Genomic DNA, 25,392 nt, shown 5'->3' on the forward strand with positions numbered 1-25,392 from the left:
CCGTCCCTATTGTCACAAATGGCAGGATTTCCTTTTTTTTTATGCTTGAATAATATCCCATTGTGTATATATACACCACAACTTCTTTCTCCATTCATCAGTCTATGGACACTTAGGTTGTTTACGTGTCTTAGTGATTGTAAATAATGCTGCAGTGAACCTGGGGGTGTAGGTGTCTTTTCACGAGAGTGATTTTGTTTCTTTCGGATGTATACCCGGAAGCGGAATTGCTGGATCATTTGGTAGTTCTATTTAAAATATTTTTAGGAACCTCCATATTTTTTCTCAAAGTGGCTGCACCAATTTATGTTCTCACCAACAGTGCGCAAGGGTTCCCTTTCCTTCACTTTCTCCCCAAAACTTACCTCTTGCTTTTACAATCATAGCGTTTTTAACAGGGGTAAGTGATGTCTCATTGTGGTTTGATTTGCATTGCCCTGATGATTAGTGATGTTGAGCATCTTTTCATGTACCTGTTGGCCATCTGTATGTCTTCTTTGAAAAAATGTCTGTTTAGTTCCTCTGCCCATTTTAAAAATTGGCTTTTTTCTTTTTGCTGTTGAGTTGTATGTGTTCTTTATATATTTTGAATATTAACCCCTCATCAGATATATGATTTGAAAATATTTTCCCTCATTATATGGGTTGCCTTTTCATTTTGTTAATGGTTTCCTTTGCTGCACAGAAGCTTTTTAGTTTGATGTAATCCCACTTATGTATTTTTGCTTTCGTTGCCCTTGCTTTTGGTGTTAAATCTAAAAATCATTGTCAAGACAGGTGTCAAGGAGCTTACTGCCCATGTTTTCTTCTAGGAGTTTTATGGTTTCAGGTTTTATTCAAGTCTTTAATCTATTTTGAATTGATTTTTGTGTATGGTGTAAGATAGGGTGGGAAGAGAAGTTTCAGTTTCATACTTTTCCTAACACAATTTATTGAAAAGACTATCCTATCCATTCCGCATTGTTTATACTTGGCTCCTTTGTTGAAATTAATTGATCAGATGTGTGTGAGTTTATTTCTGGGCTCTCAGTTGAGCAATTCCATTGATCTATGTGTCTGTTTTTATGCCAACTCTATACTATATTAATTACTATAGCTTTGTAATATAGTTTGAAATCAGGAAGTGTGATGTGTCCAGGTTTGTTCTTCTTTCTCAAGATTGCTTTGGTTCTTCGGGGTCTATTGTGGCTCCATGCAAATTTTAGGATTGTTTTTTCTATTTCTGTGAAAAATGCCATTGGAATTTTGTTAGGGATTCCATTGAATCTGCAGATTGCTTTAGGTAGTGTGGTTATTTTAACAATATTAATTCTTCCGATCCATGAGCACAGACCATCTTTCCATTTATTTGTGTCTTCTTCAACGTGTTTTAGTTTTCAAAGTACAAATCTTTCACCTCTTTGGTTAAATTAACTTCTAGGTATTTTACTCTTTTCGGTAAGTTATAAATAGGATTGTTTTCTTAATTTCTCTGATAGTTCATTGTTAGTGTATAGATATGCAGCTGATTTTTGTATATTGAGTTTGTGACCTGCAACTTAACTGAATTCATTTATTAATTATAACAGTTTTTTTTTTTTTTTCTGTGTGGAATCTTTAGGGTTTTCTAAGGCAGCTGGACACTGGGAAGGCCACGTGGTGCCCGCCCGCTCCTATCTCCAGGAAAGGGATCTGGCCGCTGCCTGATTTCTAATTTCAAAATTATGTTTTTCCCTGCAAACATTTTTTGCTTATTTTAGGTTAAATAAACGACCCACTGATAAATGGAATATTTATAAAAGGTATGGAATATTTATAAATGGCATATTTCCTGCCGTATCAATAAACAAATGATGTCACAGTCATCGATTGCAACTCTCCAACGTGAACCTGTGAGCCCTGAGGAAACTCAGGGCTGAAGAGGATCCCTGCCATCTAGCAGCCATCAGACTGCAGTCACTCCCTGCCGTGAGCCCTAGGAAACTCAGGATGTAAAAATACAGGATCCTGGCCCAGATAGCTGAGGTGCATATCAAAGGAATGATTTCAGTGAGCCTGGTCTCCTGCATCTGCCCATACATAGAAAAGGGGTAAATTCCTTAACTTGAGATAACCGGTTTTCTTTAATTAACAATAATCTTATGACATTCCACACTACCTGCCCTTTGTTGCCAAACACCTATGTATCCTTGGCTGCCCCCTCGCCTCCTCTGAGCAGTTTCCAGAGTTATCTGAACCTCTGTCTCCCGGGCTGTAGTCCTCATTTTGCTCCAAATAAAACTTAACTTGCAACTTTCACCTTGTGCATTTTTTTTAAGTCAATGCCACAAATACGTAAATAAGTAAACTGGTCACTTGTAGCGATCCTGGGGGAGGGCACGTCGCCGAGTGGCCAGCAGGCGGCGGAAGTGGAGGCGGCGGTGGGCAGTAGACCGCGTAGCAGCCGAGACACCACCTCCCGCCCGCAGCGCCCCAAGGGCCAACCTCAGGAGCAGGACACGGTACTCCGGCCGGAAAGAGACTCAGGAACCGCCTTCCCCTTGGGCTCCCGGTTAAGGGCGGCACCTCCGCCAGCAGCCCTCGGTGGCGGCCGCGCTCCTGCCTGGCTTGCTTGGCGTTTCGGGTGGGCCCCGCTGGAGTCCCCGGCGCGCCCGCGATCGCTGGGTCATGGGCGCCGCCGGCTCTTCCGCGCTGGCCCGCCTGGGCCTCCCCGCGCCGCAGCCCCGGCCCCGCTGGCTCGGGGTCGCCGCGCTGGGACTGGCCGCGGTGGCGCTGGGGGCCGTGGCCTGGGGCCGCGCGCGGCCCAGGCGGCGCCGGCGGCTGCAGCAGGTGGGCACCGTGGCAGAGCTCTGGATCTACCCCGTCAAGTCCTGCAAGGGGGTGTCGGTGAAGGCGGCGGAGTGCACGGCCCTGGGGCTGCGCAGCGGTCACCTGCGGGACAGGTAGGGCTGAGCCCGGGAGCGGGGGAGGCCTGCGGAGTCCTTCCCTTACAAAGAAAGTGGGAGCTGGCTGGGGTCGGGGGAGCGGCAAGGAAGAAGAGGAAAGGGGGCCGTCACCTCCCAATCGCAGACCCAGGGTCCCGATCTGCCTTCCTGCGATGGCTTGCGCCCCAGAGGAGGTCCCCAGGTGTCAGCAGGTGCGCAAGCAAACTGACTCAACTCCGTCTAGCGGAAGGGGCGAGCTTCACAGGATTGGTCCCCGCCACTTTACTTTTACTGTCTCTTGAGAACTTGGGGAAAGTTGGAGCCACGGATCCAAACCCTCTAAGAGCTCACCAAGGTGGAGCACATAATCGTAATAACGATTAAAGTTTCAGATTCTTGCAGCTTAAAAAGTGCTATTGCATACTTTATTTTCCCTAATTCTCTCATGCACCCTTTTATGGATCAAGAAACTGAGGTTCAGAGCCACACAGCAGTGGCATCGGGACTCTTGTTTTCTTTAGCACACTGGTGCTTTGTAAATAGGGCTTTTATTCATGTCCTACCTGGGTAGTCTCGACCTGTGTGAATTCCTGGGGTTCTGCGAAGATCTCAAAGGCCCAGAGCAAGCAGCTTTGTCCTATTCTGGGTCTGGCCTCGGCCTCAGTGTAAGGCTGCACTTCAGACTCCCTCCCAGACCAGCCCTCAGTTTCTGTAGGTAACACACAGGACTGATGAGGGTTGTAACTTTTCCCCCTTCCAGTTCCCCAGACAGAGGGCAATTCGTGACACGGTGGAATGGTGAGCTGTTTTTGTCATCATACTATCAAAACGTGTGATGGAGAGAAGCGAACAAAAGCTTGCAGTCCTAGGTGGTAATTGACTCAATGTGACAAGTGCCAGGGAGCACAGAGGAAGGAACAAGAGAAACTGGGGTGGTCAGGAAGGACTTCATAGCTGGAACTGAAAATGTGGTATATACACACTTTGGAATATTATTCACCCACAAAAAGAAGTTCTAATACATGCTACAGCACAGACAAATCTTGAAAATGTTAAGTGAAATAAGCCAGACACAAAAGGACAAACATTATATAGTTCCAATTATATGAAATACCTAGAACAGGCAAATTCATAGAGATAGAAAGCAGATTAGAGGTTGCCAGGGGCTGGGGAGAGAGGGGAATGGAATGGATAATTATTGCTTCATGGGTTCAGAGTTTCTGTTTGTGATGACGAAAATGTTTTGGAAACACATAGTGGTGATGGTTGCAAAACACTATGAAAGTATTTAATGCCACTGAATTGTGCACTTAAAAATGGTTAAAGTCATATTTTTTTCACGTCCAGTCTCTGTTGTTGGAAATTTGGGTTGTTTCTACTTTTCGGCATCGTGCAGAAGGTTGCTGTGAATATTGGCGCCCAAGTATCTGTTGGAGTCCTTGCTTTCAGTTCTTCTGGATGTGTACCTAAGAGTATGCCAAGTATTTTATGTTGTGTATATCTTACCGCACTAAAAAAATTAAAAAGAAAAAGAAAGGCTGACATGTGTGAGGGCACAGGTGGTAAGACTGGCTGGGAGGGTAGCTGGATGATGAAGGGCCTTGCCCGCCTTGCTGAAGAGTTAGAGTTTTATTCTGAAAGCAGGAACCACAGGGCAGCGGTGGTGGGTTGCAGTTTGCAGAAGGGGGTGACATGATCAGATGTGTATGTTAGAAATATCAGACTACCATTATTACTAGGAAGGATTAGCAGAAAGAATATTCATGTGCTAGTACCAAGGATATGGGACATCCTGTATCCAGGATGAAGGGTTGGTCAGAGGGAATTCCTTTGGGAAAGGGCTTACACTAACTTTATTTTTCTAGCATAGCTGAACAACTCAACCACGATGACCCGCCGGAGGTGATGATCTAAAGTATCTGCCATATTTTTTTCTTATGTGTCTGGATTCCCAAAGCACAAGGTCACTCCTATCATTGTAATCATTCCATTCAGTGTGAATGGAAATGACCAACATGTCAGTTTAGCTTCCTCAGTAGCTGAAAGGTCCCCTATACAAACCCATCATTTTTTTTTTTTTTACTGGAAACAGTCCTTTCTATTGCTTTTATTTCTCCATTTATCTTTGTTTTGGGGAGTACCTCTAGACCTTGAGTACCGGGCCAAAAAATATTGTCCATATTAACAATAGGCCTTTTGGCAAATTGCAGGAGTCAGAGCTCTGAATACTGAAACGTTCATTTTTTTTTTAAGTTGGGGGTGGATTTGGCAAAGTGTAAGTGGCATTGTTTGCTGTTCAGCTGGACTCCACCCTCTGAGAACAATACAGCAACATCTTGTTATTTCCACCAGCAGGAGTGCCTCCTTGTGCCAGGCACCATGCCTCCTCGTCTTTCTCCGAGATAGATTCCTATCATCTCCTTAGGGCATGTTTATGAAAGTGACCAGACTTTCTGGCAATTGAGATGGACGTATAATTAGCTTCTTTGATTTCTGTTCCATCAAGGAGCTCAAAATATTCTGCAGATATTTTGTCCGACGCACGAGTGATTATTAAACACTTTGAAATTAACTGACAGATTCAGTCTTGCTGGGCTGATGAGCTGATGTTTAGGAAATCAAAGATGACAGTGCATCACTGAAACTCCCCCAGAGACTGACTGCCTGTCATGGTGGGCCATGCATAACTTGTGTTTTGAAAATGGCAGGTTTTGGCTTGTAATCAACAAGGAGGGGAATATGGTTACTGCTCGACAGGAACCCCGCCTGGTCCTGATTTCCCTGACCTGTGAGGGTGACACCCTGACCCTCAGTGCAGCCTACACGAAGGACCTGCGGCTGCCCATCAAGACACCCACCACGAATGCAGTGCACAAGTGCAGGTAAGGAAAGGATAGCTCTTAATCCTTGCGTGAGCATTTATTCCTGCAGTTTTGGGAAAATGGGAAATATGGCGGAAATCTGGAGAAACACTGTCAATAATTAACCATTGACTGCAAATGTACCATATGTAGGGTCAAGTCCTCCACATCGTGATGATCTAAAAGAAGGTGGAAAAGGGGAGCAGCTTCAGAAGTGTGTGTTGATGTGGGGCAGAGAAACATAAAAGACTTATGTAGAAAACTATGGGATCAAAAGCATATTGACATATCAACAAGAGAAAAATAACACCACCAGAGGATAAAGGACAAAAATGGGGTTGGAGTGAGTGGGGAGAGGGTCCTGGAAGAGGTGAGGTTAGATCAGTGTATTACCCTAGGATCATCTCTGTGTTGCCTTGAAAGACTGGGAATCTTCCAAAGCTGAGTTATGGCGGGAGTTGCCAATGGCTATATGACCCGTGATATTTAGCTCTAATGAAAGGAAGTTCCAAAATAGGAAAGACCAGCCGCAACCAGAAGAGTGTTCTGACCTGCAGATGCCCAGGGTTCCCTGTAACCGTGAGCGTGGAGATTCAGCCAGGAGACTGCTCTGTACAGTGTCTTTCCTCAACATCAGAAGGCCCTCAAGGGAGCAATTATTCCAGGAAACTAGCTCTGCTTTTAAGAAATCATGCCTAGAGTTCATTTTTTTAATCGTATTATGAGAAAGTTAAAATAGGGTCTAATTATACTCTTGTTACAGTTTCTGCATTTTGAATGAAAATGCCACGTGAATGCTTAATTAGTCCACAGCCTATCATAGAAAATAACATCACATCAAAAAATGTAGTTACTTGAAAAATGTCTAAAGACCCCCAAAAGTTCGTAAAATGCAGAACTAATATGATTTCTGTAATATCAGAATTTTAAACATAATAATATGTTTTCATTTTAATTTGATGGTTTTTCTGATTATAAAATACATATTCATTGTTGAGAAATTGGAAAATACCAAAAAAGGGAAGAAAACGAAACCCATCAGAGATAACTGTGATTCATATTTTGACATATTTTCTTTCTGTCTCTATGGCTAATACTTTAAAAACCAAATTGAAATAGTACCAATCTTGAATATGGTTTATATACTCAAGGGTACGTTGAGTATTTTTTCAGATTGTTAAAAACATGGGTGTCCTCGAATGCATTTTAGCACAACCCATGTTTATACATTTGGATCGTTTTCAGTTTTTTCCAGGTATGAGGAAGAATGTGATGTGTAACTTGGCATAAATCTCTGTTCATATCTCTTATTATTTCCTTAGGGAAAAAAATTTTAGCAGTGGTTTTGCCAGCGATAAGAGTATGGCTCCCGTAGACTTTTTTTTTTTTTTTTAACATCTTTATTGGAGTATAATTGCTTTACAATGGTATGTTAGTTGCTCAATTGCTTTGCAGAATGGTTATACCAGCTATATATCCACCGGCAGTTTATAAGCATATCTGTTTCTTCTCATTCTGACCATTACGTTCAAAAGTATTTTGCCATTTTTGTGTTAAAGACGGTCATTCCTTATTGATTTAATTTGCATTCATCATTGTCTGAGGCAAACTTTTTAATATGCCTATTGCAATTTGTATTTCACGTTTCTCCATATTCTGGTTCCTGTTTGTCTGCCGCGGTTATGTTACCAAACGCAAGTCTGTGTGCCCGATGCACAGTGAGGCCAAGCGATACCAAAACGTCGGAGTTTGGAGCAGAAAAAGCTTTACTGCAGGGCCATGCAAGGAGACGGGTGGCTTATGCCTTAAAAAGCCCTGGACTCTCTGAAAGCTTTCAGCAAAGCCCCTTTCTAGGAGAGGTGAGGGAGGGCGTGGTTAGTTGTTGCAAACTTCTTGGGGTCACATCCTTTGGTCTTGAGGTCAGGTCACGGTCAGGTCATGATGTTCCTATAAACCTCCACCAAAACAAACGTTAACAAATACCAATCAGAAACGTGAACGGGAGAGACTGAAGCCGGTAGAAGCTTTTACCTTAATGGCAGTGTCCATATACTCCAGTTGCTGAGGCCTCCATGGAGACGGCAGCGACCATTAGGTCCAAGCCTGGCCCTGACGGTGGGGGGCCGTGGCGAGGGCTCTGGAGCTCTGCAGGACACAGCCCTCAGCCTGTCCTCTGTGCCCTCAGCTCATCCACCCGGAGGCTCTAGGGCTTGGAGGGCTCCGGGGAAAAGGAGCCCTCCACCTTCCATCACACTCCCTGCCCCAGGACCGCTCAGTGTCAGCCCCCATCCCCGAGGCCGGGCGCTAACAGCTGCACGCCCGCTCTGTCCCTATTTCACGAGTGTGGCACCTGCAGCCCTCACTGCCAGCAGCACCAGGGCCTCAGGCCTTCCACGGCCCGCCTGCTGGCTCCTAGGGAAGGAGTGGCAGTGACGGGACATAGCGTCGGGCTGACCGCGGGCTGCTACTCAAACCTGCTGGCCCGGCCCGCTGAGCATGCCTGGCCCCTATTACAGTTGGATATGTACCCATACTTTCTTGTGGTTAAAATTTTTAAAATTTAATTACTGGTTCACTTGGAATTATGTGGAAACTTTTTTCATGGTCCCATACAGGCTTTTGGTCCATGCCCCAAAGACTACACAAGGTCATGTTTGGAAATTGCAGAATCAGAAAGCTTAGATTAGGGTAAAGATGCCAAGAGCCCTTGGGACTCAGGTTTCCTTTCCCAAACTATTAGAACTAATAAATGAATTCAGCAAGGTTGCAGGATACAATATTAACATACAGAAATCTGTTATGTTTCTCAAGTAGATAAGAAACAAGGATTTACTGTAGAGCAGAGGGAATTATATCCAATATCTTATAATAACTTGGAATATAATCTGCAAAAGTACTGAATCGCTGTGCTATATACCCGAAACGAACGCAAGTAAATCAACTATACTTCAAAGAAAAAGGGGGGAGCGAGGAACAAGGCTTGAAACTGCATCTTCATTTTGGGCTTCCACATGGTTCAGAGGCAGGGCCAGGCTAAAATGACATCTCCTGATAATGAAGGACTTACAGCGACATCATAGCCTGGTGCAGCCTTTTGGATATGTGTAGGACATGGTAGGTTGTCCAGATCTACAGATGCCTGTTCTTTGCCCCCAACCCCTGCAGAGTGCAGGGCCTGGAGATCGAGGGCAGGGACTGCGGTGAGGCCGCGGCCCATTGGATAACAAACTTCCTGAAGACGCAGCCGTACCGCCTGGTGCACTTTGAACCTCACATGCAACCGAGAAATTCTCACCAGATCGAAGACCCATTTCGACCCACAGACCAGGTCAGAGGAGCATCCCTTGGCTTTGGCCTTTGGTGTGTCCTATAGAAGACAGGCTTCCTTGGATGGGGGAGAGCAGGGCGGCATGTCTGCTGAGCTCGGCTCTGTCACTTTGCCATTACTTCTGTCACAAGCAATTGCAAAAAGTAAGGCTCTTCCACTAGGAGCAGCATCTGTGTTTCTTGATTTACGGGACCGTTTTTTTTTTTTTTTTTTTGCCTGAGAGCAAAAATTCCTATTCACAGAAACCTTCCGGTGGCAACGCAGCTTCAAAACTGTTCTAGGTCAGTATCTTTCCCACTCCATTCTGTAATCGCATGTGGAGTCCAACCTCTTTACACTGTGATTGCAAGGGTGTGGCAGCTCACAGTTGGGCCGATGAGTGTGGGTGTGGACATCCACAGATTTAAAATGACCAGACTGGCGCTTAAAGAAATAAGGCTGTAAGAATTCCTCATGAGAGGAAAACATACAATGCTATGTAGCGCCATTGCCACGGCCATGCTGAACGTTGATTTGCGGGTTGTGTGAAAAATAAGTATCTGTGGAATCAGTGAATACTTTTGATCACACCAAATGAGGCCATCAAACCTTAACAAAATAAACGTGTGAGAGTTTGGAGGATGAGAAAGGGACAGCGCTAAGATTCTGAGACCATGTTCTCTTCACTCCATCATGTAATTCCTGGTATCTGCAAGGCTATTTAAAGCTTCTGAATCGCTGTGACTTTTCTGTAAATAGAACTAGAGAAATACTTAGAAAGATTGTGTGGGGAGGTGGGGCGGGGGAGGGGTGGAAGGTTCCAGGAATCAGACCCATGTGACCTCTGAGAAATGCCTCTGTGTGCCTCACGCCATAACAGCTCCTATTTTCTCATCAGATCCCGTACTCAGACGCCAGCCCCTTCCTGATCCTTTCTGAGGCATCGTTGGCAGACCTCAACTCCAGGCTAGAGAAGAAAGTTAAGGCAACTAACTTCCGGCCCAATATCATAATTTCAGGGTGTGGTGTCTATGCAGAGGTAACGCTATACCTTTCTTGCCCCTTTCCTTGGATTTAACTTTTTTTTTTTAAAGGTATGAGAGTCTTTGATGTTGGATTAAATTATTCAGAAGGATGCATTTTGCATTGGCTCCGTATTATGCAATGATTCAAGTTTGCAATTTCTTGAGCATCTGATCAGTACAGACTTCTGTGTGGAGGATACAAATATAAATGAGGCAGAGATGCTGGCGTCAAGGGGCAGTTCGGGGTCTGAGACTTCTAAGGAGAATTCCAAGCAGGCAGGTTCATTTTGAGCCAAGTGTACTTAGCATAGAATACATGATCTGTGTGGGCCACAGAGCAGGATGTGGAAGGTGGCCTTCCTGTGTAGTCGAGGGCTCCCTTGGGAAGACAGTCATTTGCAGCAGGGCTGCTGTGGGTGGATGCTGTCCCCAAGCTGAGACGGCACTGCCCTAAAACTCTTCCAGTGCCACCGTCGACCTGAGATGTCTCAGCCGAGGGCTGCCCCAGGGCAAGAACCCAGACTGTACCACCGCCCACAGGAGCTCTGGGCATTCTAGGGGCCGGGCGTGGGGTCAGGACACCTGGATCTGAATCCCCCTCCTTCAATAAGTGGCCGTCTGACTCTGGATGAGTCCTGGAACTTTCTGAGACCTCTGCTTCTTGCGTTTATCAACTGTGAGTAATTTCAGCTGACGCCTCCCCCCAAAAGCACCAAGACGTAGAAAGTGCCCAGAGAGGTGGGCAGTGGTTTCATTGCTATAATCAAAGTAAAGAAGCTTGGTTCAGGCCATCGATCCCTCCCTGACTGTGGCCCCCTTTAAGCTTCCTCCCTTCCTGGCTTTGGTCTTTGTATCAAGGTTCACATGGAAGACACTTCCTACCCCACCGTCTGAGATGGGCAGATGAAGATGGGATAAGTTAAGAGGGGACGGCCCAGAGTAGGACCTCAGATTCAGGAGGTTTCTTTGAACTGACTCTTGTCCTAGAAGGCTTTCTCTCTGATTCTGAGTGTTCCCTAATTGGGATTCTTTCATATTTTAAGTTGGATGTTAATACAACACTTCAGCTGGGCTAGCCTCATTTATTGGAATAATGTTTCACGCATCACACAATGGGTTAGTGCCCCTGTGTACTATGAATAGACCTGTGAATAGACCTGTAGGAAAACTGGTCTAGGAGCTTCTCAGAAGGAGTTCACAGTCCAGGTGATTAGAATGTGAACAGGTAGTTACAGCCAGGTAAGACAGGCCAGGAAGGTGGTGAGCTGAGGGTGATAGGTGACCGGCCACCCCACTTTTTTAACACAGACAGGAGAGGGGGGCGACTGGGCAGTATGGGCTCAGGCTCATAAAGAATGGAAATTTATTTCTCACAGTTCTGGAGGCTGGAAAGTCCAAGATCAAGGCACCTGCAGATTTGTGCAGGTGTCTGGTGAGGACTTGCTTCCTGGTTCGTAGACGGCTCTCTTCACTCTGTGACCTCATGTGGTGGAAGGGACGAGGGAGCTGCCTGGAGTCCCGTTTTTTTTTTTTTTTTTTAAGATTTTTTTTGATGTGGACCATTTTAAAAGTCTTTATTGAATTTGTTACAACATTGCTTCTGTTTTATGTTTTGGTTTTTTGGCTGCGAGGCATGTGGGATCTTAGCTCCCTGACCAGGGATCGAACCCACACCCCCTGCATTGCAAGGCAAAGTATTAACCACTGGACCACCAGGGAAGTCCCCTGGAGCCCCTTTTATAAGGACACTAATTCCATTCACAAGGGTACCACCCCCATGACCTCATCACCTCCCAAAGGCCCCCTTCTCCAAATACCACCACACTGGGGATTAGGTTTCAACATATGAAGGTTGGGAGGACACAAACCCTCAGTCTGTAGCAATCTCTGTCTCTACTCATGCTCTGGTCTGTGTTTTTCAAAACCTTCTCCACACTGAGGACCCCTTGACTAACATCTTTACACCAGAATTCTCCCTCTGCCTTCTCTGTATTTCCACTGGGGTATCTTGTCTCAGATTCAGGATGTCCAACACTGAGGGCTGAATTTCCACTCCCAAGTCTGCTCTGCCCAGCCGTGCACATCTCAGTGTATGGCGGCTCTGCCTTCTAGCTGCTCAGGCCCCAAAGGGGGAACCACTCTGTGTTCTTCTCTTCCTTCACCTCTCACATTCAAATAATCAACACATCTCGGTGGCTCTGTGCTCTTGCCATGCTCCTCCAGTTCCTCTCTGGGCCAAGTCACCACCCTCTCTCCTGTGGTTTGTTGCAATAGCCTCTCTTCACTGGTCTATCCTTGACTGACCCCCCCCACCATACAAGGTCTGTTCTCATCACAGCTAAGGTCAAAGTCATCTGTAAATGTAACTCACATCATGTCTTCCTTCTACTCAAAACTCTGTCTGTGTTCTCCATCTCTCTTCAAGTCAAAAATGGGATCCTTATAATTGCTGTCAAGGCCCTGTGTGATGCCACACCCTCCTAGTTCCAGAGCTTTACTTCCTGTCACTCTTCCCTTCTTTGTCTCTCTGCTGCTTCCTTCCCCGGGACCTTTGCTCTTACTGGTGCCTCTGTCTGGCATGTCCTCCCTCAGGTATCTGCATGGTTCACTCCCTTACCTCTTTCACTTCCCTGTTGAGGTCTTCCCTCCCCTTCAGTGAGGCCTTCCCTGATCACCCTGTACCCTGCTTGGCCTGCATGCCCCAGTCCCCCCCGGCACACGTCCCCACCTGCTACACCGTGTTTACTGGGGGATTTGTTGTCTGTTTCCCCTACACATGCTTTCTGAGGACAGAACTTGACCATTGTGTTCTCCCAGCTCCTAGAAGAACACCCAGCGTGAATTCTTTGCTAAGTGAATGAATGAGCCTAGGTTGGCCAGGTGACGCAGAAGGAAGAAACACTGAGGGAGGGGGCACACGAGCAGGGCTGCGCTGGCACGGAGATAACTGCTGTCTTTTACAGCATCGGCGCTCAGGGAGGGGCGTTGAGAGCCAAGGTCCTTGGTGTCAAGGGGTATCGCCTTCGGAGGAAGGGTCTGGAAAGGATTTTAAGCAAGAGAGTGGCAAAAACCAACTTGCACTGTGCACATCTGCCTGCGGCCGGGATCTGGAGACGATTAGGGCAGATGGTGCCAGGTGCAGTGGGCGAAGCAGACTGTCCAGAGGCTGAGGACCTGCGCGGAGGCTTCTGGGAAGTGAACCCCCTCCTCATTTCAGAACCTGCCTCTCGTGATCGTGGTCCTTCTCTGCATCCCTTCACACCCATCATCTGCTCTCCTCACCCTCACTTCTCAGACCTTCACTTCAGCCCGAGGCTGCCCTTCTCCCCTCCCTCCTTCAGAGACCTTTTCCTGGTCATCATTGCCCTCCCCTTGGACCGATAGGTACTGCTTCTGGAACTTTCCCTCCCGGGCTGCACTGCTCTTGTGCCTTTGCTGTTTCTCCTCCCCCTACTCCTCACTCAGGTAGGGGCTTCCAAAATTTCTGGCCTCGACCCTTCTCTTTCTCTGCCTTCCCTTGGTAATGACACCCTCTCCTGCAGCTTCCCCATCTGTCACCCTTATGTGGGTCCTTCCCAAGTATCCAACCGTGGACTCCCCCTTGCAGCGCGGGGCTCACATTTCTGACTGTCTGCTGGGAGTTTTCATATGTTCTGTGGACCTAGCAAACTTGTCCTCATAAGCTCCGCAAACTCCCTCTCTTCACTTCACAGCTTCTATCCTGGCAACCGTATTCCTTCTTTCACCCTGGCTTAGAGCTTGTAAGTCACCCCTGACTCTTTCTTCTCCCATGTTCCCCTCATCCCCAGCCCCATCTGCTCCCTTTCTGTTCGCAGCCGCCAGCTAGATCACCTTTGTTGTCTTGAGTCTGGACCGCTGAGCGGCCCTGGATGTAGTCACAGCTGAGCCTCTCAGCACCAGAGTGATCTCTTCTCCTCTAAAAGTTTGTGACAGTCAGTGTGGCTGCCTTGCTTAAAAGCCTTCAGTGGCTCCCCAGTTCTCAAAAGTCCCAAACTGCCCACTCGACGATTCTGGTCCCTCCATAATCTTGCCACACTTTGCTTTCCCAGCCTTTACTTCCATAAAAGCTCCAAGCTACAGACTGGACTGAGAACTATATAAGGACTGTATCCTCTTATCTCCTGCTCACCCCAGGTCTTGCCTCTCGCCCCACTTAGAAACTCCTGGCCTTCTTTAAAAGCCCAGATGAAAAGCCACCTCCCCTGAGAGATCTGTTCTGATTGCCAGACCTGGAAGAGCTGCTTCTCTTTTCCAAAGCCACCCTGTGCTGTGTCTGTGCCTCTCCATACCCAGCTTCTCCTGTTTCAATTTCTTATCACCTCAAGATAACATGTTCTGGAGGAAGATTTTCATGGGCGCTTCTCTAACGTTTAATACGGTTCTGGGCCCCTAGTGTGCGTTCAACATGTAAATAGTTGTCTCCTTTTCCGCCAGTTTGCCAAAGAGATACTTTCCTGATGGTGGAATTTTTAACTTATTTACCTGTGACGCAATCCCCAACAGTTTTTATTGCCCATAATAGGGGCTCTGTAAATATTTCTTTAATTAATAATAAATTAATTTCTTAACCAGAACCTTCATTTCTCTCCTTTTGGATCTTTTATGTTTTTTTTGTGACCACAGTGCCTCCTGGTGGAGAAATGTACACAGAGCAGGCTGGGTTGCTCTAATCTGAGGTGCCCAGCTTTTTGGACTGTTGTGAAACATGCAGTGAAGAGACTCATTTTATGATTAAAAAAACAAAAACAAAACCCTGAAATACACATATCAAGAATAATACACACTGTCAGAGTTAAAATTCTGGGCCTGGGACTTTCTCTCTGGCTTGTGATCAACAAAGGACTGGGCAGGTTTGTTTTAACTCATGGATTCCTGTCTTTGGCTCTCAGGCACCTTCTCTGTGAGCATAAGAAGGTCAGGACCACAATCAAATGTCCTTCCTTCTTGTTACTGCCTGGAGTCCCCTCACCCTTCTTTTGTGCCTCTCAAAGTCTCCACCCTGGAAGACTCAATTCAGATCCTATCTTTACCTTAAAACCTCCCCTGCCCAGAGCAGCCAGCCAGCCACAAGCTCCATGCTTGTCTGCAAAGTTCAACCAGCACACATGGTGCTGTCTTGTAAAGTTTTTCTCAATTTTTCTGAAACTTTTAAAAGGAATATTGACCATTCACTTTTCATGTGTGTATGTTCTATCTCCCCTTCTGGATTTGAGGGACACAGTCCATTGATGCGATTTGTCCTGAAAAGTAAGCACCAGTGACCCAGGCCATAGACAAACGCCCCAGGAGGTTCCTGGGCTGGAGAGCTTTGGGAATGCTCCCATGGAGATGCAAAGGGAAGTAAAGCTACTGGCCTGCTCTGGATTTGTTCCTATCTGGCCAGGGGAGCTACAAGGTAAACAGACAGAATGATTAAGGACATTAATCCACCTTAGGCCAGCAGGAAGGGATCTGATACAACCTAGAGTAACCCCCCCTCTCCATACCCTCTCCTCTCTTTCACCCGCTCCCTCCGTCAGCCCCACCCTGGCCTTCCACAGCACCTCCAGTCAAGTGGGGTCAGTCAGGGAGGCTTCCTGAAGGAGATGAGTTTCAATTCCAGCTTTACAAGTGAGAGGAGAGGGAGCATTTCACTTCAGGGGAAAGAACCAACAGATTAAAGGCAGAGGGAGGGAGCAGCAAGGCGTGATGTACAGTTGGCCATCTTCGATGGAAGTGGCTTCATCAGCTGTTGAACCACGTGAAGTCCCTACACGGGTGGGTCAGGGCTGGGGATCCGAAGTGCTCACACGAGTTATGTGCTTTGTCTGCAGGACTCATGGAATGAGCTTCTTATTGGTGATGTGGAACTGAAAAGGGTGATGGCTTGCTCCAGGTGAGGTGCACACACGGCTGCCCAGGAGACGGCGGGGAGGGTGAAGATCGTCTGCCTTGTCCCGTGTATGATGCCCTGTGTGTGTGTCCAGGTGCATTTTAACCACGGTGGACCCGGACACGGGCGTCATGAGCAGGAAGGAGCCTCTGGAGACCCTGAAGAGGTGAGACTAAGGGATTTAACATCTCTGCAAGGAAGCAGGGGAAACACCACGCCAGGTGTATTCTTGAAGTGGAAGGGGGTCCTGGTGACTGGATAACTTGGGAAACATTCTTGGGTGCTTTGGTCCCCAGAATGCCTGCTTGGACAACTAATTTTATTTTTCATTTAGAATTCGTGATCCGAACACACCAATTACAATGCAACAACAAAACATGGTTTAGATGTTTTGGCAAACTTTATTATGGACTGAGTATTTGGTGACATCACAAATTCATTAGGTGTGATAGGAGCTTGCTGGTGCTATAAGAAATGCCTATAGGCTTCCCTGGTGGAGCAGTAGTTGAGAGTCCGCCTGCCGATGTAGGGGATGCGGGTTCGTGCCCCCATCCGGGAAGATCCCACATGCCGCGGAGCGGCTGGGCCCGTGAGCCATGGCCGCTGAGCCTGCACGTCCGGTGCCTGTGCTCTGCAACGGGAGAGGCCACAACAGTGAGGCCCGCGTACCGCCAAAAAAAAAAAAAAAAAAAAGAAATGCCTATATGTTTTAAGAGAAGCATGTTGAAGTATGTAGGAGTGAAGTGATGTGATATCTGGGGTGTGCTGTCTATTATTTTAGCAAAAGAACACGTGGAAAAATGTGTCAAATCTTGATAAATAGAATCTGGGTGATAATTATGTGGGGATTCATTGCACCATGTTTTCTACTTTTATGTTTATGTTAAAATTTTCATGATAGCAATTTTTTTTTTTTTTGGCGGTGCCGCATGGCATGAGGGATCTTAGTTCCCCAACCAGGGATCGAACCAGAGGCCCCTGCGGTGGAAGCGCAGAGTCTTAACCACTGGACTGCCAGGGAAGTCCTATAACAAATTTTTAATGAAAGACAATGACAGACAATAAGTTTAAATTGCATGGAATGATATTTAAGATAAGATTCGTTTTAAAAAGCTGATTACAAATTAACATATATAGTATTGACTTTTTTGTTTATTTGATTTTCCTTTTTAAAATATATAAATGTGCCTGAGTAGCTAAAAGCCTGGCAGGCTGTAAACTGAAACATTCATGGCTCTTTTGGTAATGAAATTATGGAGAAAATATATACTCTGGTATGTAGCCTCTAAACTTTCTAGAATCAACCTGCAGTACTTTTGCTAAAACAACAATTCATGATTCACACACTTCTGTGCTGTTATCTGCCCAATCTACGGCCAGGATGTTGCTGAAACCCTGAAATGCTCGTCTTCACTGGTCCCTTCCATGTTGAATGCAGGATCACAGGTGGGGTGTCAGGTCTCATCTCTGCAGCCCCTGAGACCCTCGGCTTTGACCCTGACATGCGTCCTCGGGTATCACTTGCGGGGGGGAGGGGGAAGGCGGGGAGGATGGTGGTCCCTGCTTTAGGCAAAACCCTGGAAGACTTGAGGAAAGAATGCAGTGGAAGTTTGGTCATCTGACATCAAAGCCCTCATGAAAGAGCACATTAAGGGCTGGCTATGCTTGGGCTTGTGTGACCCAACTTGTTCCCCTGGAATGGGAGTCTCTTTCATTCCATCTCTCATCAAGCTCGTGGCCCTCTTTGAACCAACAATCTAGTCTCCTTGGATCAGCACCCACCCCTCTCTGCTGATCCTGCTGTCCCAGAAGCTACTAATCTGGCCCCTCCCTGGCAGGCTGAAGCCTGGGACAAGGGGCTCTGTCCCAAACAGCACGTTGCCCCCAGGCATGAAGCCGGCACCTGTGGTCCATGGAGACCAGTGTCGTGCATCAAGGCCAGGCTACAGCGAGGTAAATAGCTGGCCTTCCAGGGGCCAGGCCATGTGGCAGAGAGAGAGAGGTCAGGAACAGTCTCAAACAAGGTGGGTTGGAAGGAGGCTGGGAGGGGAGGTACAGAGAGGAATTCTTGATGTGAAGGGCAAATGGCTGCTTTTTATCTGAGTCCCCACCAGGGGTTGTGGATTTGTGGGAATATTCAAAGAAGGGGCTACAGACCAGCTTAAGGCAAATCCCATCCTTTTGAGGGATGTTGTGTATCTCTCAACACCCAAAACAACATTAATTTTCTGTAAAAAGTTAATACGATGGAACACTTACGATTTGTACATTTCACTCCGTGTAAATTTTATCCCCTCCCCACAAAGTTAAGAAATTTTAACCCTAGGAAATGATTTCCCAGCTGAACTGTTTAGAGGTGAAATTTACTGGAGTCTGCAACTTACTTGGAAATAGAAAAAAAAATTACGATGGACGGATGGATGGATAAATACGTGATAAAGGAAATATAGTAAAATGTTATATGTAGGGTCCAAATGGTTGGTAATTGGATGGTCTCTTTAAAATTCTTTGAACTTGTTTGCCTGTTTGAGGATGGTCCCGATAAAATGTTGGGGAAGAGTTTACTAGATGTGGTGGGACATTCCAGAGCGGAGTGGTTCTGAGAACCCACAGCGATGGACTAGCGATTCCTCAGAATGTGCTGGCTCACTCACCACGAGAACAAATCAGAGTTTGGTCTTCCCACTTTCCTGTGCCCGCGGAGGAGCTACACGGAGGATGGAGGCAGGGTGGACCCCGGGAAGGCGTCCTGTCGTGGGTGTTGGGAGCCCTGGTTCTACCAGGTGATCCGCAGGCCCCCCTCTGGCTCAGGCCCTGGTGGACAGGCCTCGATGGTTCTGTGTGCAAACCAGACAGGTGATTTGGGGAATTGACCGTCATCCTTTTTTAAAAAGTATTTATTTATTTGATTTACTTGGCTGTGCCAGGCCTTCGTTGCGGCCCGTGGGATCTTCGTTGCCGCGTGCGGGATCTTTTTAGTTGTGGCATGTGGGATGTAGTTCCCAGGCCAGGGATGGAACCCGGCCCCCTGCATTGGGAGCACAGAACCCTAACCACTGGACCACCAAGTCCCCGTCATCCTTTTTTCTTTTTACATCTTGTTCTTTCTCTCTTCCCAACCCTGTGCTTGGAGTCTCGCACCTTTCCCTCTGGAGACACAAAGTGCCTGGGTTTGGGCCAGTCCTCTGAATCTTCAGTGCCTCCCCCCAGCCCATCGGGAGCCCTGTGTTTCTAGAAGGAGGGTAATTGAGCCCAACGCAGAGCCAGGGCAGGCAGGCAGGGTCTCTGGAAGCGGCACAGCCCTCCTGGTCCCCTGCAGGCTCTCAGGAACCATCCCAACCTAATTTCTCCTAATACCCCAGGAGATGGGTGCCAGCCTAGATGTCTTCCCCTGTATCTTACTGAGATGTAAATTGCCATAGATGCAGTAATTTATGTTCTCCCCAGGACAGACGGCCATAAATCGGGAAGAGAAAGGCCCCAGCTGCCTGACATAAATCACGGAAGCGAAGCAAAGTGGTGTCGGGAGCAACCTCTCCGCTCTCCGGCTCTCCGGCAGGATGCTGGGAGCCGCACTGCCTTCCCTCTTCCTGGGTCCCCGTGCCCAGGGCTGTGCTGCTTCGGGAATACAAGTTCTCAGCAGGGAGACCAGTGCTGAATAGCTGTGGGCCTCAGGCCCAGCGGGGCCTTTGTCTGGGAGATACAGCCCGAAGTACGGTGGAGGCTGGTCTGCTGGCTTGAAAATATGAAGAGGGAATTATTCTTTTCTTTCTGAAGGGAGAGTGGCTCCCACACTGATCCCGCAGGAGTGCTGGGGGTCTATCGCTGTTGCTTGCAGTAGAAAGAATAAAGCTCATGTGTTCTGTGGATGCACTAGTTTTGTTGGATGCAGGAACACTTGGACATTAAGGACGTTTGCCGCTCTCCGCTTGTGTTAGGCTGTGCTGTGCCGAGCTAAAGACAGAAGGATTTAGTGGTAGTGATGCCCTGGAAGGAGACAACCAGCCAGTCTGGCTCTGTCACCTTCCAGTAACTGTGTGACATTGGCAAGTCAGCTACGCTCTTGTTGCTTCAGTTTCTTTATTTGTAAAAGCTGGACTAATAATACATCTCCTGGTTCACACTCCCCCTTGACCCGAATAAAGCAATAAATACTGTTTTTCTAATAGATGGTAAAATACATAACGGCCATCTAGACTATGGTTATTGATAGTCTCAGCTTATGAACTTGACACCTTCCGAGAGAGGGAAAATCCTGGAGACACTTCTTTCCATTTTCTGAGGCTGCGTTAAATGCAACGCAGCCCAACCTGCTCAGCCTTTGTCTCCTCCTCTCCGTGGTGTCTTCACGGTGCTGTTTTATTCCTGATCTGGCCGTATACATAGCAGGTTAGGAGGTCCCAGAAGTGGCCTGTGCCCCTCGGTGGGGACCCGGCGGTGATCAGAGACCCTGCCTTCAAGTCAGGGTCTGGGCATTGACCAGTAAATGAGTAAACCAAGCAGCCCTCACCGGTGCACAGCACTTTATAGGTAACAGTTTCCACTCACAGGGCGCCCTTAAGGATGGAGACCTCTGTTTAAGATAAACAGAACGTCTTGTGTCTCCCATTAGAGTCAGTCGTTTGCTTCATATTTATTGAAAGAGAAAATGCACCAGGAAAGGCGTTTTTAAGTGGCTTTGTAATTTATTAATCCCATCGTCAGCAACAACAATATATATATATATGGAGAAAAAAAATCATGGGCGATCCGTGTATGAGGTAATGCCGTGTTTTCCGTCTCTTGAGCAAGGCTGGGTGTGCCCGTGAATTCACGGACCGCTGACAATACCGTCTCAGCCCCACAAGGGGTCGCCGTTGATCTCGTTTGTAGAGTCTCCCCCGTAGCCCTGCAGGGACGGTGTCAGCAGGGGCGCAGGTGGAACGGAGCTGGGGCGGCTGGCAGGACAAGCCGGTCGCCTCGCCCCTGCGACTGTCACCTGCGTTTGTCCCTGCCCCCCCCACACACACACCTAGCAGGTTAAGCTCCTGGGCTGGGAGGGGCGACGGCTTCTGTGGGTCCTCCGCTCCTAAGTTACCTGCCGGGGGAGTAAGTGTGTGCCTGTGTGGTTGATGGGAAGGGGCAGGGGAAACCCGCGCGTGACCGAACGTTCGTGTAGGAGAATAAATATTAACCCCCTCAGCTCTTCTCAGGCCTGCACGTGTACTCAGGAGGTATAAGGAGGACCAGGGATCACATCCCTGGTGGGAAAAGTCCTGACTCTGGAGTGAGTCAGACCTCAGTTCCGGCCCCAGCCTGACCACTTAGATGTGTGATCTTGGCCAAGTCCGTCACTCCTATGCGAGCCCCCCTGTGAAGTGGGGACGATACGCATTCCCACATAGACTTGTTGGAAGGATTAAGGGATAATCTGTGTGATGTACTTCATAAAGTGTCAATGTATGATGCCCAGAACTCCAACTCTCAGTTCCCTGAGATAATCAGAGCCTCAGGCTACGGAGCGTGCAACAAGGAGAAATCCCAAGCCATAAAAGTAGCCGATCTGCCCGGATCCTGAAGAAGTCACCCTCCAACGGACACAGATCCCCAGATGTCCTTGGTATTGCATGCTGACAGAGGAGAGGCAGGCTAGGAGAGGCGCCTGCTTCCCAGGGTCCAAGGTCATGGCAGAGACCTGGCTACAGGACTGGCTGGATCAGTGGTTCATGGTTCCCATCCATTTGTTGATTTCTCCATTTGTTCATCCAAACTTCTTTGGAGTGGCTACAACGTACCAGGTGCTGTACCAGGCTGTAGGCATATAGCAATGAGCAAAACCAACATGGTGCCTGCAGCTGGGGAGGAGCTGAGGGTCTGCAGAAAGAAGCTCTAGATTTGACCCTCCATTTTCTCATTAGCTACTTCTGATTTGAAGAACAAAAGTAAGACTGATTTGTTGCAATAGTTTATTTTTTTTTCTCAAGGCACAGTAGAATGAAACAAAAATGCTTTCCATCACAATGTTTTAAATATAAAAGTGATGTAAAATTGGAGTTAGCCTTTGTTATAAAGCAGAAACTGACACACCATTGTAAAGCAATTATACTCCAATAAAGATGTTAAAAAAAATGGAGTTAGCTTAAATGAGAAACAGAAGGAAAACATTCTCCTGGTGGAGGTGGGGTGAGGGAAAATCTTGCCATGTCATTCACACGCATCTCATGTACACTCTTCCTGGGGATTCTTGCGTTTTCTGGCTGACAAAGATATGATACTACTTCTAACAGAATTTTACTCACCAACACATTCATCTGTTCAACAAATGATTGTGGGTCACCAGTGACATACAGTGCCCAGCACTGGGTGTGAGTAGTACAAGGGAGTTAGTCACATTCCCTGCTCTCTACGGACTCTCTGTCTTGTACAGTAGAGCAGGTAGACACATGCCCTGACACTGTAGGACACGGCATGTGAGGGGCAAGGGGCAAGCAGAGAAAATTGAGGATGGGGAAACCGCTCCTGGCTGGGGGACCCTGGGCTTCCTTCCTAGCAGAGGTGGCATTTGATTTAGACCTTGAAGAAAAGGTAGAATTCTACTGCTTGGGTAATGGAGGGAGGGGATCCCACAGAGGAACCCCTGAGCCAGGAAAATGCAAAGCAAGGTGAAAGGACATTGAGGAATCCAACAGAGCACTGCAGAAGTGCACAGAAGGGGCAGAGGTTTTGAAAAAGCTGGCTGGGGCCAGGTCAAGAGCCTTGCATGCCAGGCCGAAGACTTGGAATGTTATTCCTCAGGCACTGGGGATCCATTGAAAGTTTCTGAGGCTCGGGAGTGATAAGACCAGAGCAAAATTAAGAAATTAACGTAGGGTAGTGTTAAGAGTGAATTGAAAGTGGAAGAGGGGAGAATGAGGAAAATTGGTTGGTTAAGAAGTTATTATAGGGACTTCCCAGGTTCGATCCCTGGCCGGGGAACTAAGATCCCACATGCTGTGTGGTGTGGCCAAAAAAAAAAAAAAGAAGGTATTATAGTCATCTGAGGATGCTTGAAGGGAGATTATGACAGTGGGAGAAAAAGTGAGCACATTCAAAAGATGTGGTACAGGAAGAACCTCAGGACGTGGCAGCTATGGACAAGCTGTGGAAAGTGAGGGAAAAGGTATAAAGGATGACTCAGGGCTCTGAGCCTGATGGACTGGTAGGATGATAGACATGGAGAGATGCCAAGGAAAAAGGGAAGTGATAAAGTATGTCTGAGCATCTCGAGTCCCTAATCTCTTAATGCTGAAAACGGGAACATTCCAAGGAGAAAAGAGGTGGGAATATGGCCATTGGTTATGCTTTGGTAGTTTGTGCATTGGGCGGGCAGTTTACTGTACAACCCCAGGAGGCGCTGTTCTATTAGTCGGGGTGGGAACAGTGCTCGCTGGAGCTGGGCAGCCCGCTGGCCTTTGTGGGTAGATCCTTCAGCCGAGAAGAAATCACATGCTGTTTGAGCTCTTGCTTCTGGCTGGCTGTGACTTATGGTGTTCTGTCTCCTGTTGCAGTTATCGCCTGTGTGACCCTTCTGAACGAAAGTTATATGGAAAATCACCTCTCTTTGGACAGTATTTTGTTCTGGAAAACCCAGGGACCATCCAAGTGGGAGACCCTGTGTACCTGCTCGGCCAGGAATAGGAATCTTATGTCCTGGAATAGCAGATGTCTTTAAAAAACGTCCTCAAATATGCCAACACTTGAAGCACAGTATTTTGGACCTGACACCTCGGCATTTTCTTTAGCTCTGTGATCACCAAGTTTTTCGTCTTTTGGACTCTTCCTTGTGTCTCAGTGCTTCCCGCATCCCAGTGCACAAAGTGAAGAAAGAGAGTTTTGATAACTTAATAGGACTTCAGTAAGTCACTTAAATGACAAGGCAGGATTCTAAAAACCGCTTGTTTAACTGTGATTGTGGAGTCATTCTTTCTTCTTCTTCTCCATTCACCTACCCAGAGGGCTAACTTCCATCATCTCATTGCTACTCTTTAGGGAAAGAGGAGAGAAGAGAAAGAGTAAGAGTGGGGGAGTGAGCAGAATGTTCTGGAATCTTTTAGTACCCCATGCCCACGGCATGCAATGGAAATTAAATAGCTCTCCGAATAAGGCTGGACTGTCACTTCACTTTTCTCCTCAAGCCCTAGACAAGCTTTTAAAGGGGCATAAGGAGCCTGACCTTCAGGAAACACTTAGGATGTTCATTTTCCATAGATCGTCTCAGACAGTGTCCATGAGGATTTGATGGACCTTCATAGCATGCAGTACCTCTGGGCTGTAGGACAGCAGAGATGTCAGGGTAGAAAATCAACTCATGAGAGCAGCGTTGCAGTCAGACTCTGATATGTAATACGTGGAAAGCAAGACAAAAACTTCCTTGCCTTGAAACAGAGTATCAAATATATCCCATTGGTGAGCCCAGACTTTTCCCAGTACATGAGAGTGAACAGTAGCACTAAGTAGGGGAAACACCTTTGCCTGATGTGGTCTGAGATGCTGTTTGAAGTTGCCCAGGGAAACCACGGTGCCCGTCTTAAGAGCAAAAAGAAATAGTCTGAAAAGGACATGATGCCACCTAGTGGCATTGAATGACAGCTCAGCCTTTCTCAGCTTTTCAGCTGTTGAAAAGAGGGAAACTTGTGGATGGGTTTTAGTTTTCTATCCTAGAAAATTTTTTTGAGAGAAAGTGGGGGTACCCTCCAGGTACTCTCTGTTTCTCTGCTATGGGCATTTGGTTCTAAAAGCGTGGCTGTGCTGTCACGGGTCCTTCTGGATCTCGCTGGTCCCATCAACTCAAGACTGGTTACTCCTCCTCAAAATCAGGGTGAAAAAGTTCTGAAGTCCATGGATGAGAAGAAACATGATTGTGTGATTTGAAATAAATGGCTTTATTTTAGGTTTTGAATAAAACCTTTCAAAGGTGAAAAAGAAAACATAGGCCAATTCACTTAAAAACCCATATCTGATTTTTCTCCTGATCAGATTATATAACTCTAAGATCTGAGGAAGTATCTCTTTCGTTGCCATTTTGCCCTTTGACTGTATTAGGAAGCTAAGTCATGAAAAATGTGTTTCAAAACTGTAAATAAATGGAAGCTACTTAGACTAGTTTCAGATTGTACTCACTTCTTGGCAGGAAGTCAGACTTTGAAAGCTGACCGATGTGAATGGGCAAAACCAACCACCCTGGCACCTGACACACACACAGAGCATCCTCCGGAGAACGCCTGTCTTTGAAGGGCTGTCAGGTGAACATGCTTTTTACCAAAAGCTGTGCATGTTTCACTTTGGTTTTATAAAAGAGGTTAGTAATCATTGGAACCAAGCCTAGCTCTGAGGTAAAGTTACAAGGTATCAGGTGCACATATGTATTCTGGTTGGTGAATGTATC

The 25,392-nt window shown here is 47.0% G+C and overlaps 1 protein-coding gene across 3 annotated transcripts; it reads left to right on the forward strand.

Annotated features, from left to right (window-relative positions):
- Positions 1–2,411: 2,411 nt before the first annotated feature.
- Positions 2,412–25,106, forward strand: MTARC1 (mitochondrial amidoxime reducing component 1). Of its 3 annotated transcripts, none has more exons than XM_082834579.1 (7): positions 2,415–2,921; positions 5,612–5,785; positions 8,930–9,092; positions 9,970–10,110; positions 15,931–15,992; positions 16,084–16,155; positions 19,442–23,502. In XM_082834579.1, the coding sequence occupies exons 1-7, from the start codon at positions 2,647–2,649 to the stop codon at positions 19,449–19,451; spliced, it is 897 nt and encodes a 298-aa protein (XP_082690705.1). In that variant the 5' UTR covers positions 2,415–2,646; the 3' UTR covers positions 19,452–23,502. The 3 variants fall into 3 exon arrangements, with proteins under 3 accessions (XP_082690706.1, XP_082690705.1, XP_082690704.1); XM_082834578.1 differs by lacking the exon at positions 19,442–23,502 and adding an exon at positions 23,516–25,106 and having other exon boundaries at positions 2,416–2,921; XM_082834580.1 differs by lacking the exons at positions 15,931–15,992; positions 16,084–16,155; positions 19,442–23,502 and adding an exon at positions 10,562–12,135 and having other exon boundaries at positions 2,412–2,921.
- Positions 25,107–25,392: the final 286 nt, after the last annotated feature.

This window comes from Leucopleurus acutus (genome assembly GCF_964270905.1).
Source record: "Leucopleurus acutus genome assembly, chromosome: 2".
Classification (NCBI taxonomy): Eukaryota; Metazoa; Chordata; class Mammalia; order Artiodactyla; family Delphinidae; genus Leucopleurus; species Leucopleurus acutus.